Genomic DNA, 14,918 nt, shown 5'->3' with positions numbered 1-14,918 from the left:
TAGCAAATTGTAGATAAAAGAAACCGATTGAAATCATGACCCTATGCTTAAGCCCCTGTGACACACCCTATCAGTGGCATCACCCTTTGATCTCCTCTGATGCCCCCCACACACCCAATTAGCCTCAATGAACCCTGTCAAGTTAAATTCAACTTCTTTACATCTATTCCAGCCATGTCCTTCAGCCAGCCGCTGCTGATGGACAGTGGAGCGCAGCGGAGGAGCTTGGGGACAGAGGCGCTATTGATCAGCTCTGCTTTGTTCTGCGCTGCTCTTCAAATCCAGACTGGAGTGCCATGTTGTACCGTAAACACGAGAATAATCAGCGACACCGCGGCGGGACAGATGTGTTTTTGGTGGAAGTACCTAGGCGGTCTAGCGCTTTGTTGGATGCAACAAATGCTTTGTGTGGAGGTTTCAAGACAATAGGTAGAGACAATGTGGGCAGCTGTTGGCTCTGTGTGCTGTCTGTGGCCAGATTGATGCTGAGCCAAAGACAAGATGGCCTCAGATGGAAGAGGAGTTATACACAGCCACGACTGTCCCCTGCTGCCGCCCACTTAGAAGTGTTCCCCACACACACACACACACGCGCACACACACACACACACACACACACATATCTATACACCAACACACATACACACAAATACACATAAACAAATGGTGACAGGCTTAGCCCAGGGGCTCTGTTTCTGTCTGCTTTAAGTATCGATCACTGCCCACACCCTCCCTTCCTTCCTATTCTCAAGGGTCAATGTTCAGCAGCTTTTTCTGCCTAAGGGTCTCACTATTTCTCTCTCTCTCGTTCTCTCTCCTAACACTCTCCCTCTCACTTTTAAGACAATGGCAGGTGGGGAGGAGAAGATATGCCCTGGTGGGGAAAGTCAGCACAACCACACGGGCAAACACACAGACGCTTGTTCACACGTACACACATATACATTATACAATATGTGATCGCTCACCCCAATTGTTGATTGAGCACTCTGTGTGTCATCTCCCTGGGGGACTGTGTGAGCAAGAAGGCCATCAGTCTCCCCCTAATGATCCCTCCTACCTCACACCACCCATTTACGTTTATGTGCCACATCCGGCTAACGGTGAGATTAGTGCTCTGGCTATCACACCCCCTAAATCCTTCTCGCTGCTGCTCACAGGCCTGCCTGAGTTGCCCCCCTTCACCCGCTGTGCCTTCTGTCTATGGCTAGACTCTGCCCAGGCTCCCTTGACCCAAGCTGGTAATGCATTACTCCCCAGATCAATTGATAGATCGGCCCTGTCGGAGCTGCCGTAACTAAATCAGCTGCTCCTGATGATTCAGCACCAGCCAGGGAGCCGGGCCTGCTGTCACCAATCACAGATCACCAGCAGCTGGGACAGGTATGGACATTCTCGTGTCACTTGAACCTAATTTATTGCCAGCTACCACATTGATTAACCTTGTGCTGTGGTTCGGGCTTCCTATAAAAATGAGGGGAGGGGGGAACTGAACGTAGGAGAAGGGCCAGAGATAAAGACAACTGGATGTTTACACTACTTAAGTAAACTTTGGACTTTCACTGTTGAGCCAGGAGCAACCACGTCAGAGTGAGAGCAGGAGACAACTTACTAGTAATTATTTTGTATCAGGCTGTTCTTTTTGGTGATAAACAGCACCTTTTATGAATACATTTCAATGGAAACAATTAAAAAATTTACATTCATATGGCCCAGGTCAGTTCAATCTGTATTTGTAAATGAATGACACTGTATCAAGTGAGAATCCACAGACCCATGAGCCAGCCTGTGATATCCCACTGCTACACAGCCGGGATCTGCTCCATTGACAAAGAATAATTTCTAATCCATTCTCTATGGTGCTATACATTCACATCGTATCAAAGAATAGGAGGAGGGCGTCTTTTTTCACTCACTCATTTTTCCTGCACATTAGACTGGCTAGCAATAGCATACTATGCTGTGGGATTCCCCTTTAAAAGATTGGTTAAATAATTTTAGAAGCCTGTATTAATTGCGCTCTAACCTTGATGCCTTTCAGAACATCAACAATGTTTTTACACTGGTGTGTATTTGCCTTGTTTAGTTGTTGTTGTTTTTTTTTTAGCAATTGGTAGTGGCCCTTTGTTACCATTTGTTAGCAATACTAATGAAGGTCTGTGGATGACAAAATAATTTGTCTAAAAACTCCATACAAGTATCTGCACACAGCTCTGTTATAATGCATAGAATGAATTTTGTGTGATTGTAAGTCATATGCCCCCCAAACACACTAGCATTACTAAAGCATCTAAGGCTGCTGCAAATTTCTTAAGAAGGCACCAGCATAACAACATTTTTCATATTTGCAAGAAGTCCAGGATAGTGATCAATAGGATAAGCTGTCAAAATTGTACCACTTGCGCTTAAATACAAAATCTGAATCTGAAGGTTAAATTGCACTTGATGTCTTTCAGATAGGGCTTAGGCTCCACAAAGTTTCAGTTTTAATTTGCTCACAATTTTCTAACTATTTAAAGCATCTACGTAATACATTAAATGAAGTGTTTTATGAAAGGACTTGGTAACAGGGTGTACCCTTATTGCGGATGCTGAGCTGAGAAGTGGAAGCATTTTGTTCTTTGTTTCTCTGTGATTCACTCTCTGTTCTCTGTTAGGATAGCCAGGGGCTGTCCACAATCTCCCAGCTGTAGCCTCTAACACACAACTCATGGGCCTAATGAACCAAGGCAAAATTACTTTAGCAAAAAGCTGCCTTGCCGCAAGAGGAAAGGGCATTTGAGTGTTCATAGACAAGCACATGGTTTTAAGTTTTTCAAGAGGAAGTGAAAAGAGAAAATCCCTGTGGATTTAACACCATACTGAGAGCGAAAGATTGTGGCCCTTTCTGCATTTTCTATTGAGCTAACCCTTGTACAGCTGCACTGGTGAGTGGCCAAGAGTTGCAGGACTCCATTAGGGCATGCAGAAATTCGATTCTACCCTAAATAATGCTGCATAAAACCGGATGTGTCTCTAAGCAGTGAAGTGAAAGCTTTGGACTGCTGTGAGACACAGCAAGCAAGATAGTAACAATTGAAAACAACAAAGCTTTCGGACCAAGACTCCAATAGGCATGGCTTTGACATCAAATGGAGGTCAAAAATCTCTCTCTCTCTCTCTCTCTCTCTCTCTCTCTCTTTCTCTCACGGATTGCATGTTCTTTAACATGTCATTTGAGTCGGTGAAAAAAAAAAAAAAAAAAAAAAAGTTTAAGAATGAAGTGTGGCCCAAGTGCAGTCTATTTTGTGTGAAACTTGAAGAGAACTGCTTGATTGTTCGTGTCTTTGATTGACAGGTTTTGATGGGTCACCCTTTAATGGGGTCACAGCTAAATTAAAAATGTAAGTAATTAGTGAGAGCAGGCATGGCTTACATAACAGCACACTATCTTCAAACGCTACTGGTAATTTTTTGACAGGTCTGCGTTTTGCCATTTCACCACTGCTGACAACTTGATCCCCAAAGGGGACAGGAATTTCCTTTATGTGTTATGTGTTTTGGTTTTTTTTTCCTACATGTTGGCAGAGAGAAAGCAGTGGAGGACACATTTGTTTCAGGTACGTACATTCTTTGCAAATGCATATGCACTTGTATCACATAATTTGTAAATGTGCATGTGAAATGAGCTGAAAATGAATAGCGCATCAATTATGGTACACATTTTACAGATGAAATTCCAATATATCTCCCATGTCCACACATCACGGGCTCATGTCATACATTTTTTCTCATTACGAAAATCTTTGGGACAATGAAATTAACACAATAGAGGTTAATATATTAACTATATCATGACTCTACCTTCCCCATCTACCATTATCAAAACATCTAGAAGATGGTAATTTAGGTCCATTTATGAGCATGTTATGGCTAAATGGCCCCAAGCAGACTGAATGAACTGAGAAAGGAAGGTTTATGGGCTTAGTAATTGCAAGGATCAGGCAAAAAAAAAAAAAACTCACTCATCATTCCTTTAAACAGAGGTAAAGGGTATCTGGTGCTTTACAAATACTCTAGTCCCCCGCCTTCAGACAGCACCAATGCTGATGATCCACTTCAGATCACCACTTCACTTTCAAAAGCCTGCAAGTTATCATTTCAAGGCCTACTAATGACTGTAAAAGCTGACAAACACTAAATGGAAAAGAAAAAAAGAAAAGAAAAGAGAGGATAAGAAGCCCTTAACAAACATTTTAGAGGACTGGTCCTTTGCTTACAATGAGCAGCATCACTTCAAAGCACTTCAACACTACCTAGCCTTCTTCTTCTTAAAATGGACACCATGGCAGCCAAAACAACCAAAAGGTGTATATACATAGATGGTCCTGACATTTTATCTCAAGCTGCAATGAGCTATGTGGACTCTGAGTCACTAGATATGGTTGGGTGGTTGAGTGAAACACATGAGTACATTACAGCCATCTTGCACACTGCGGTAACTCAGCGACCTAGTCAAGGCCATTAGGGGTTATCTCAACGCCCAGGCTAGCCCGGTAAGTGCCCCGCAGTGGCAGTCATAGGCTACGGCTTTACAGTGATGTATGCCACTATAGAGGGCTGCGGAACCTGAAAGGCTGCCACGTTGGTTGGTGCCACACTGTTGACATTACATTAGCATTTCCCTGTCAGCCCCGCACAACAGAGGATGGATCTCATCTGGGGAAAACCGCGACTCTCGATTTTTGCATGTCTCCTCCAGTGCTGACATCAAAGTCCTCATTTCATTCAGACAAGAGCGGGAGGAAAAACCTATCTCTCCAGAAGATCTTGAAGGGCCAGCCTGAAATGGGTGCTACACTTTAGAGACACTTGGTTTTTAAGATAACAGAGTCCAGAGATTTAAGAGAGCCAAGATTGGAGGTTTCAAAGTGAGTCTTCACGTTAAACAAAAGACATCATTTTGGTTGAGCAAAGTTGAGATAACCTAATGAGAAGCCTGTTAACTTGAGACCTAATGCTTGTTTGGTGTGAGATGAAAGTTGTATAGGGATATATTAGGAGAGGAAATATCCCCTTCTGGTAGTAGAGAGAGGAGTGTTTAGTTCTGGATTTCAATTGAGAAAGAGTAGCTTTAGAGATGACAAATCAATATGCTTAAGGAGAGAGGAGGGAGAATTGAGTATGTAGAACAGTGGAAAGAGAGTGGAATCTGGGGTGTGTGTGTGTGTGTGTGTGTGTGTGTGTGTGTGTGTGTGTGTGTGTGTGTGTGTGTGTGTGTGTGTGTCTGTGGTGTGTCTGTGCTGTGTGTGCATGCACAGAGAAGCATTTGTGCAGTTACTGTGGTGAAATTAGGTCATGCTTAGCAAGTGATCGGAGGGAAAACTCACATTGTTCATGTACTCGCTCAACAAGTCCTGGAGGGCCTGTCGGACGGCATTGCACTCGGCCACGATGCGTTCGCGGCGGTCGTCGCGTGTGCAGGAAGAGTCGGCCATGAGCGCGGCACCGCTGATGATGCTCTCCAAGCGCTCCTCCAGAGAGGGCCGGAAACGTGCCTCGCTGAACGTCAAAGGGTCCAGAATGATCTTGTTCTGCGGGGCAAAAAGACAAGTGGAAGGTCAGCACGATACTACAGGACCAAGTGAGCTAAAGCATGACCGGACGGACATTTTATCCTGTGAAGAAAACCAGAGATTCAACTTCATAGTAAAAAAGAATGACAATATCATCTTTCAACAAAAGTAATTACAAGTGAAGAGTTTCATTCCAAAATGAGTTATGCACCAAAAAATGACACCTAATCTTGATAAATATTCTGACAAAATGCAGGCATGAAAATACAGCATATTATGGGTTACCAAGGTTAGGACTCATCTTGAGACGTTTGCTTACAAAGTAGTTATGTTTTAGAGGATAGAATAATCTGCAGTTTTGAAATATTGAGTGATGCGTTTCAGGCTGCATTTTCTTTTTCAAAATGGATATAGCATGGAATGAAAACCTTTCAAGCAGAAAAAGGAAGTCAGACTCAAAAGCGTGGTAATTTTGAAAGCCTACAACAAAACCATCTTTTCCCTGCAACAAATTGTAATTACAAATTTGAACATCTGTCTTACAAGGGCATGTACGTTCATAAAAGTTATATTTACTTATCTCAAGAATTACATTTAGTTCTCTGCAAGTACTAGTTGTGAATGAGGCTGAATCTCTGTAACAACAATCAGCCAACATGATGTCTTTGTCGCAAGACATTAAGGTAAGATTCAGTTGAGAATGGCAAAAATGGGTAAGTGATGAAGTGGGCAATCAGGGTAGCTTGAGTAGGAGATAGTAAGTTTAATAGACCCTAACAAAGTGTAGAGAGCATATTTGGCATGGGCCAGGGCAGCAGAAGGTTCAGGGCAATCTGTCTGAGGTGGTAGCCAGAGGCAAAAAAAAGAAGGTGACCTTGAAGTTAACTCCATAGCTTTGCTAAGTCTGCTAATTCATGCCTTTCTCTTCTTTATGGACCTCTTAAGCACAGTGCGAACGGCAGGGATATGCCCCCCCACCCCCTACACACACACACACTCACACACACCTTATATTATTGGAGTTGCCACAAGATAGATTCTTTTTTTATGATCTCTACAGTGGGGTAAATTACCATATTGATGGTGGTGATCTTATGTTTTACGGCGGTACTATTTAAATATGCCGTTCACAGCAGTTTGTGGCATGTTGGGGTTTTTAGAGGCAAAGACAGGCTAGGCTATTTTGCTTTTATTCATAAAGACTGGCACTCTGATCTGCACTGCATCAAACATATTGAGACATGTGTGAAGCAAGATGTTTTTTTACAATTCAGAATGCACAGTTCACATAATTCTTTCACAGACTCATGGCAAGAGCTTATAATTTTGAGGTTTTTAAGCTGTAAAGAGTCAAGTGATGTCATGCGGGTGCCACTTATGTTCTGCAAGTAGGCAACAGCTCAAACTGATGAGACAGAGACAAAGTGCCAATGAGTTTATTTTGAAAACAAGATAATGTTAACCCCATAGAGTGTAGAAAACATCTCAGGGCTCTGAGTGGGCTCAAGAGATAGGAAATAAAAAAAACACATGGTAGTAGACACAGCATCGAGAGCAGGACATATCTCTGACCAATACTGAAGGTTGTTATTACCTGTTTCTCGATCTAATGCCAATCTCACCTTGAGGCAACACAATCTCCTCTGTAAATGTTACTTGCACTGATAAGGCATTATATAGGGCGCAATGAGCCTTAAGTGTAGAGAGGCGAGTATGTGTTTATCTCCCTATAGCGTGCTCCAAAAATGATCATGTGGGTATTATGGCAATAAAGTCATTTATTCAATGTTGCCTTATCTCATTTTCTTCAATTCTGAGAGAGGGGAATGCCCGTGTACCACTGAATAGAGACACTGCTGTTGTCTTCATGACAACAAATGCAGTTCGCCAATGCATGACGGAGAATGCAAACAACGCTCACAGTGTGCCCTTGCTGCAAGGGACTTTTACTGCACACCGTGAATTTAGCATATCCCCCTTCCATCTATTCATGGAGGAATATTTACCTAAAGCAATTCATGTTTAGTCTACCCACCACAAAGGCATAACAACTGAATAAAAAGCCTTCTCTGGCTTCGGCCCGCAGCCCAACCCAAGTTGCATTACAAAGTCTATCTTATTTGAAAACAAACAAAAAGATTCAACAATAAATCTGAGGGCAAACGCATTAAGTTGTGGCTCTGTGGAATGCATGATGAGTTGCTTAGGTGCTGGGTAATAGTCAGAAGCAAAAGTGCAGGTTTTGGACTCTCCTCACCCAGTCTAATCCTGGGGCAGGGTGACAGACTGTTTGTCAAACGATGCATAATAACATGTAGGATAACGGAGTGCGAGGACTGCGTCAAGCATAACCTAGTTTTTAGCAGCAGCAGCTGGGAGGAAGGCAGGGTAAATAAAAGGTTTTGCGGTGGTAAAGAGATGGGACGGAGTAGAGAGTTGGGGGCTACAGGAAAAAAAAGAAGGCAAAGATAGGAACGGAGATAGAGAGAAAGAAATGCAAAAAAAAAGATAGGGGAGAGACAGGCATAAAGATAAAAGGAAAAAGAAGGTCTGAGTGAAAAGACAGTGAGTAGTGGTAACTCGGGTCACATAATGACAAGCAATCTGACTCAGGTGTCGGTCCTGCTTTCTGCTTGGAGCTGATCTACACTGATCTGGTCAATGGTTCCTACCAATCAAGAAAAAAAGGAAGGTCTAGACACAAATTAATTGCATTTTCTGTTCTTTTGTATGAATGTCCAATTTTGACCATAATTCCAAAATAATTCCATAATTCCCCCTTTTCATCTTTCATAACCCTTTCATCAAAATTGAGAATGAATGAGAATCAATTACAACGAATGGACAACAAAAATAATTTCCATGTCAAGGATCATGCAAGTACTTTATCAGCAAACCATTTAAAAATGTCACTTCAATATGTAGTACAACTGATGAATAACAAAATTCAGAAGATATGTTCCTTCATAAAACGAGAGATGTGCTTAACTTGCTCTAGGATGTCAAGTGCACAGGCACATCTTATGTTTTTCTTGTCCCAAGTGCAATTTCAAGGCTAGAATGAGCGGACCATGACGCCCAAGTAGAACCCAAATTAATCACCAAGTCATTTCAAGAATCATTTCAAGTGAAAATCTGACATGTCTCAATTGCCCAGAGATTCTTCAAGAGTTTGACTTGGAGATGCAAAATAAGATTTAATTTCATTGTTTTTCAACTTTCAGAACTTGGAACACAAATGTCTGTGTCACTTCAGTGTGTGCTAACATTACCTCAAAATATATTTTAAACTAATGGGTAGCTATCTTGTCTGTTCTTGTATGAAGAACACAGCAAATCATGTTAAGAGTGAAAAAATGTCTTCAACAGGAGCCAACATTGCGTAATCATGAACTGCGGCTTTAAGTTGTTTGACAGCTCATGGTGGCGGTCATCAGGGGAAAATGTGACATGGTGGTTAATTGTTATATTACTAATTCATAGCCTTGACTTTGCCCTTTAAGGTATGTGTGCTCTAAAATCATGCAAGTAAATTAATTTCTCACCAGTGAAACAGAGCTACAAGGACTCTTGACTATAGGAGAGCATGCATATTGATGTTTCCTTTGTTTTGAATGCCCTGAATGTTTGGCGGACAACGCTGGGTGAACTATGAACCAAAGGCTTGATTAGACATATATCATTGTGGACTTACAGTGCTGCAATAACTGAGGTGTGGGGAAAGCTATGGTGCCTAGGTGTGTCTGCCTCAGAAACCCTCTATGAAGTTTCTCAGTCCCAGCTCAAAATCGTAGAATGTCTCTCTTTTCTGCTTATTTACAACCCAAACTAAAAAAACTCAGGAACAACAGAGGACGGTGTACTGCTCTCTCAAAAATAATCTGTAAGTCGGCTACTCTAAAAAACACACTACAAGGCCATTTAATTGTTTGTGCTTTTCTGTGTTTCCGCTGCGTTTGCAGCAAATGGTGTTGAATCTGATTCTACCAATTAGGAGGTGAATAATATCTGAATGGATGCAAAGGGCAGAGAAAAGGCCAGTGCAATAATTGTTTTACACCACATGTTGACTCTTTGTTGTGGCACAGAATGTATGAATTCTGGCAGCATTGCAATAACCACTGTGAGTTCAGGCTTGCTTCCAACTCCCTGAAAGTGTACTTTCAACTCCTTTTATGCAGCATGCCACACCACGCCATCAATAATTACAGACTATAGCTGGGGGAACCCTTATACAAAAGTAGTTTATTTTACACTGCTAGTATACTTTAAAACTAAAAAATAGGAGAGAATACCTTTTTGCAAATACAACAGGTATACTTGAAAATAGTATACTTAGCCTTGTACTTTTACTTGTATTTTAATTGTACTTTTAAAGCTATATGTGAATACTGTACTTGGCATGTCAGCAGCTACTCTAGAATTTGCAACTGCACTCTGTCGATTTTACTGCCGTCACACTTTTAATGACGACTGACAACAGACAAGTGTGTGCTTACTGAACACTCATGACACTGTAGGGTGCTATGAATAGTGCAGTAAGCCAACAGTACAAACCAACAGGATCAAGTCCTCAGTGGTGGCTTGATGTTGCCAGTGTGTGTGGCAGTGACTATAGTGCGGTATGTTATCCACTGACAAAATGTTCACAGATCTCTAAGTTGCACTGACTACATTACCTGATTTGTCTGTGTTATATAGAAATTAATCAAGGATCATCTATCCATGAGCCCACAAAGCTGTCAAACGATACCACCCCATATTAACACCAAAAGTAGCGCTAACACTAACTTCACACTCATTGGCCTGCACTCATTGGTCTAATATGACTACATTGTTTTTACTCTTTATGTAAGAATATGCAGAAATTAAATACATTTAAATAATTGTTGCTTTATGGTTACTTTTTAGGCATTTGTGTGATCAGATATAACATTATTCACTTTGGTATAGAGAAGTGTGAGGATTCTCATTGCAGTAAAAAAGTATTTTCCTTCTCAATACATCCCATAGTAATTTGTTCTCCTAGAGTTTGTCAATTTCAAACAGAAAGCACACGGTAGGCAGTGCATTGCTATTCTCAACAATCCTCCATAAGCCCCACTGTGCATCATGGCACATACTGACAGTTCTATGTTGGATGACAAACATTTACACCAAATGTGTGTATAGTTAGAATGAAAAATGCATCTTACTATCTCACTGTCTTAAATGTATCTTAAGTCAAATTGGCCAACATATTATCCACAAAAAGGTTTGTTAAGCTTCTGAATGGGATTTGTTCATGCGTGCATCGCTTGGTAAAGCCACGAAAATAGCACAGAACTCACCTGTGCTTTGCGCTGTGCACCTTTGACGTAGGAGGATCACAGGAGGATCCTCAGACGTTACTATGAATTATAGGTTAGCCTGCTGTAGTGTTATTTATTTTTCACTGTTTTTCATCGATTCCCAAGGTACAAGATTTGGAGGAATGCTAGCGTAGAGGGGTGTGAGTAAGTACGGGTGTTACTTTGGAAATAATCTCCTTTCATATCAGCTCCAGCCAAGAAACAGTGTCTGTGTTCAACCAGTCTCTTTATGGGGTCTAGTTTTTGTTGCATATCATGCACAAAATATGTGAATGGTGGAATAGAGGGATGCATTGGCATTTCATTATTATACCATCAGTTTTGACTTGGGCTAGCAATCAGGACAAGGTGGAGAGAAAATAAATTCACATTCTTGATTAACATTTATAAAGTTGATTGCATGAACAATAATGCACATGTGCAGTAAATGGCTTGAGACCAGAATTGTTAGCTAGTAAGTAAAACATTTGAATTAACATATTCATTTAGCAAGAAGCTGGTAAAAGATAACATGACAATGGAATGAAATAATTAATTGTGGACAAATGCACATACGCTCTTGAGAGGTATGGCTTCATAGATTTGATTATCTTCCAGAACCCATTGTAACTAATCAGAGGGCTATTTTCTCCATTGTTTACATGCAGTACATTACAAGCATAAACAAACTATTCTGTCCTATCCAGATGTAAGTTGATCCATTTCAAAATGAAACAAATGTCCCTAGTCCAATGTTTTCTCTTTCTGTGGAATGGCTACCCTTTTGTTTATGTCTGCATCACAAATTAGGGCTTTAAGAAGGCAAAAAGGAACACAGTGAAGCTACAATACACTGAGGATCTCAACAGGGCAAGATGCAAAGAAGAAAATAAGATGAAGGGAAAAGTGAGAACATTCCCTGAGGACTTTGCTCAATTGTTATTCCAAGCAGGATGTCAGGTTGCGATTATCACTGGGAGTTGGGAATAGGCAGAGTAGAAAAAATGGTGAATGCTGGGTTGACAAAGGCTGAGGGGTTCTCAAGGTAATTGGCGATGGCTGAATTCATTCTCCGAGCACCTCACAAACATGACTGATAGCGTCAGCTGTCTCAGTGAGCTTCACAGTGTTCAACGCTTCTCTAAATTTTTTCTTTGAACTACATTATCAATTACTTTGTTGTCGTTTGGCTAAAAGGGAAACTCTGGGACTGAAGGGGCCAAAATGAGTCAGTATTCGTGAAAAGTGGCTCTGATAAAGAGGAAAAGCTATCAAAATCCCCAACAAAGCTAAATGATGACAGTGTTTGAGAAGGTAGTAAAGAATGAAGCAGTGAAGAAATATGATTGTAGTCCAACAGATAATTTTGCAATAATGTCCCCTAATATAGCCTCATTTTTTAGTTTCCTACCATAACCCTTCCCTTAGCCTCTGAATAAGATTATTCATTCATAATTATCCCTCACAAATATTCCCTACTGTAAAGCTACAATAATTCCTACAATAAAATTATACTTTATAATTAGAGAAATTCTGTTTCCACGTGCACCGCTCCACAGGACGCCAGAGAGCAGGGTCAGCTACAGACCAGTGCCCCTGGAGGTGATGGGGATTCAGTATCCTGTCCAGAAGGGCAGATGCTTGCCGACACAGAGGCTTGAAGCCACGTCCTCAGGAAGGAAGGACAGTCCCCCAACCCACAATGCAACCCTGCTGCCCAGGTTTAAACTGCAACATTTCAATGCAATATATCAAAATGTCAACGCATTTAAAGACCCCTTGAAGTGAAGAGTAACATTGTCTTCACATTATTGAATTTTTTTTATGTACTGTACTGCCTAACCAGAAATGTACTCCAAGGAAATGAAAGCAACAAATCACAGTGATTTGTTGGCCTGTTGCGTCACCTCCTTAAAATACCTTATTGTTACAGCGACTGCATAAAAAAGTTTTTTCTCAAGGTTTTTCCAAATTTCCTAATGGTGCGGGGAATAGAAAACATTGCAGTTTTATTTCAACAAAGCTTGCATTCCTCATGTTGCCAGGTTCACGGTTTTCAATGTACTTGGAAATGTTATAAATGCTGTAGGACTTAAATGCTGTTTATAAAGTTTGTCAGGGTTGTATTGTGGAGTTTTGTTATTGGTTTGTTATTTTGGACTAGTTTCATTGATCATTGGGCTGTTTATGGGTTGGGTTTAATTGGCACTAGGAGGGTTTTGTCGCTAAGAACCTGGCAACACTTCTCCCCGTCCCTCTCTCCCCTTACTATGTGTCCCTTAAAATTATGAATGAACATCTGCATAGTAACAGGTTGACCATCATTCACTTTATTGTCTAATCAAAATTATTGTTTCATCCACGGGAAAACATAGTAGAATTGATATTATTCAAAGACATAGAAATGAATTCCCATGAGGCAGAAATTGCTAGATTACTAAACTTAATTTCTGTAAGAGGAGCAGCGACTGACGTGCAATGGACTGATATAATATCAGACAACTTTTTAACTCCGGTACCGGTGGATGTGCGACCTGTCGTGAGTGACACCGGTGCGTCTTCCTCAGAGTCTGACAGTCCACACACCAACAATACGAGCCCTGAGACTACAGGTGGAGAGACTGAAGATGAGGAGGAAGATATTTCGCTTATGGCAGACCCGCCGCTGCGGCTCTCCAGTCTGTAGAAGGTGCCTATGTAAGCGAAGATTGTGGCCACGAAATCCAAAAGGCCCACGACTATAGGTGCCACTGTATATGCACATGCACAACCACGTTCACGTGCGTGTGCACGTGGAGTGTGCACGCATAAATAACCATGTGCACATTAGTTTGCTTCTCCACATATACACGAGCTGTGCCTTTGTGAAAAGTTGAATTTCAAAATGTCAATGTGTGTGTGTGTGTGTGTGTACATGCACACATGCATATCTGCTTGAGTGTGTGTGTGTGTGTGTGTGTGTGTGTGTGTGTTTGTGTGTGTATGTATGGGCACTCAAAACTGCAAATGTAATGTTGGTATGTTATACTATGTTTGAATGATTTCTTTATTTGAATAAATGTCTCAGAATTGACTTCAAACTTTAGGCCCTTTTTCTCAAAAACATAATTTGGAAACAGTCAAGACATCAAGGGGTGCATCTCACTCAATCTTTGGAGTACAAAGATAATTTTGATATCACCAGAAAGCTTAAATTATCTTCTTTCCAACAGTATATTAAACACAAAATGGTTTGAGGGGTCAATGTGACTGGAAATGATAGAGCAGGTCACAAATAAGGCTTTTGTTTTTTTCATGTAGGCTATGCATTTGTGAACAAGGACACATTACAAAGAAGCTTTCAGAATCAAGAACAGAAAGCAACAGAAAGCAATCCAAGCAACAGCAACTGGCTTTTCTGATTCTAGGCCAAGCATTTGGTCCGTGACTATATGTGAAAGTACAGTTTGATGTTGTCCAGTATATCAGGACCCGAGGCAGCCTCATGTAAGCCCCACTTGGGTGAGGGTATTAGTTTGACCCCACTTTGGGGCATCAGCCAGTGAGATAGGAGACATGTCATGTAAGCCCATGTCAACTGTGCCTAAGATTTTGTCTAAGAGGGAAGTTGAACAAAGTCTTGGACATACCACTGTATTGCCTCTGGGGGCCCTAACCCAGGGTTCAAGGGCTATTTGGTTGTGACTATTACATTGTTTGACAAAGCACTGCCCACACTGGCCCAGGAGGGGCATTAGTCATAGCCTGCTCTCTGATTGATTAATCTAATGAAGAGCGCCTGACTCAGGGTTAGGGTTTGGCCCTCTATTGTCATACAATGGATGACAACTAGTGCAGCAATTACTAGACAATAGAAAAGGGTAAGAAATGAAAGGAAAGTCCAACCTAAAAATTAATTTGCCGATGTTACTTTTATACTTTGATATGATGTTATTCCTAAGAAACAACTATCTTTTAAAGCTAGAGGCCAAGGGGTGTATTCGCAAATTGGCTCTGACTCTGTCAGATTGCTTATTCAGAACCTCATTCTGGC

At 41.2% G+C, this 14,918-nt stretch overlaps 1 protein-coding gene across 1 annotated transcript in view; it reads right to left on the bottom strand.

The window, feature by feature from the left end:
* Window positions 1-5,080: 5,080 nt before the first annotated feature.
* Window positions 5,081-14,918, bottom strand: part of LOC139659067 (catenin alpha-2-like) — a gene marked incomplete at its 5' end in the record, with an annotated part of 51,967 nt that continues 42,129 nt past the window's right edge. Inside the window, 2 exons of the mRNA XM_071537282.1 lie at window positions 5,081-5,086; window positions 5,370-5,573. Coding sequence (XP_071393383.1) covers window positions 5,081-5,086; window positions 5,370-5,573 — 210 coding nt within the window. The remainder of the gene's footprint in view (window positions 5,087-5,369; window positions 5,574-14,918) is intronic.

Source organism: Centroberyx affinis, unplaced genomic scaffold, assembly GCF_046629955.1.
Source record: "Centroberyx affinis isolate AG114_WGS23_722 - 3 ecotype Tasmania unplaced genomic scaffold, CSIRO-AGI_Caff_v1 ptg003009l_1, whole genome shotgun sequence".
In the NCBI taxonomy this organism is placed as follows: domain Eukaryota; kingdom Metazoa; phylum Chordata; class Actinopteri; order Beryciformes; family Berycidae; genus Centroberyx; species Centroberyx affinis.
The sequence above is the reverse complement of the archived record's forward strand: the minus strand, read 5'-3'. Positions and strand labels throughout refer to the sequence as shown.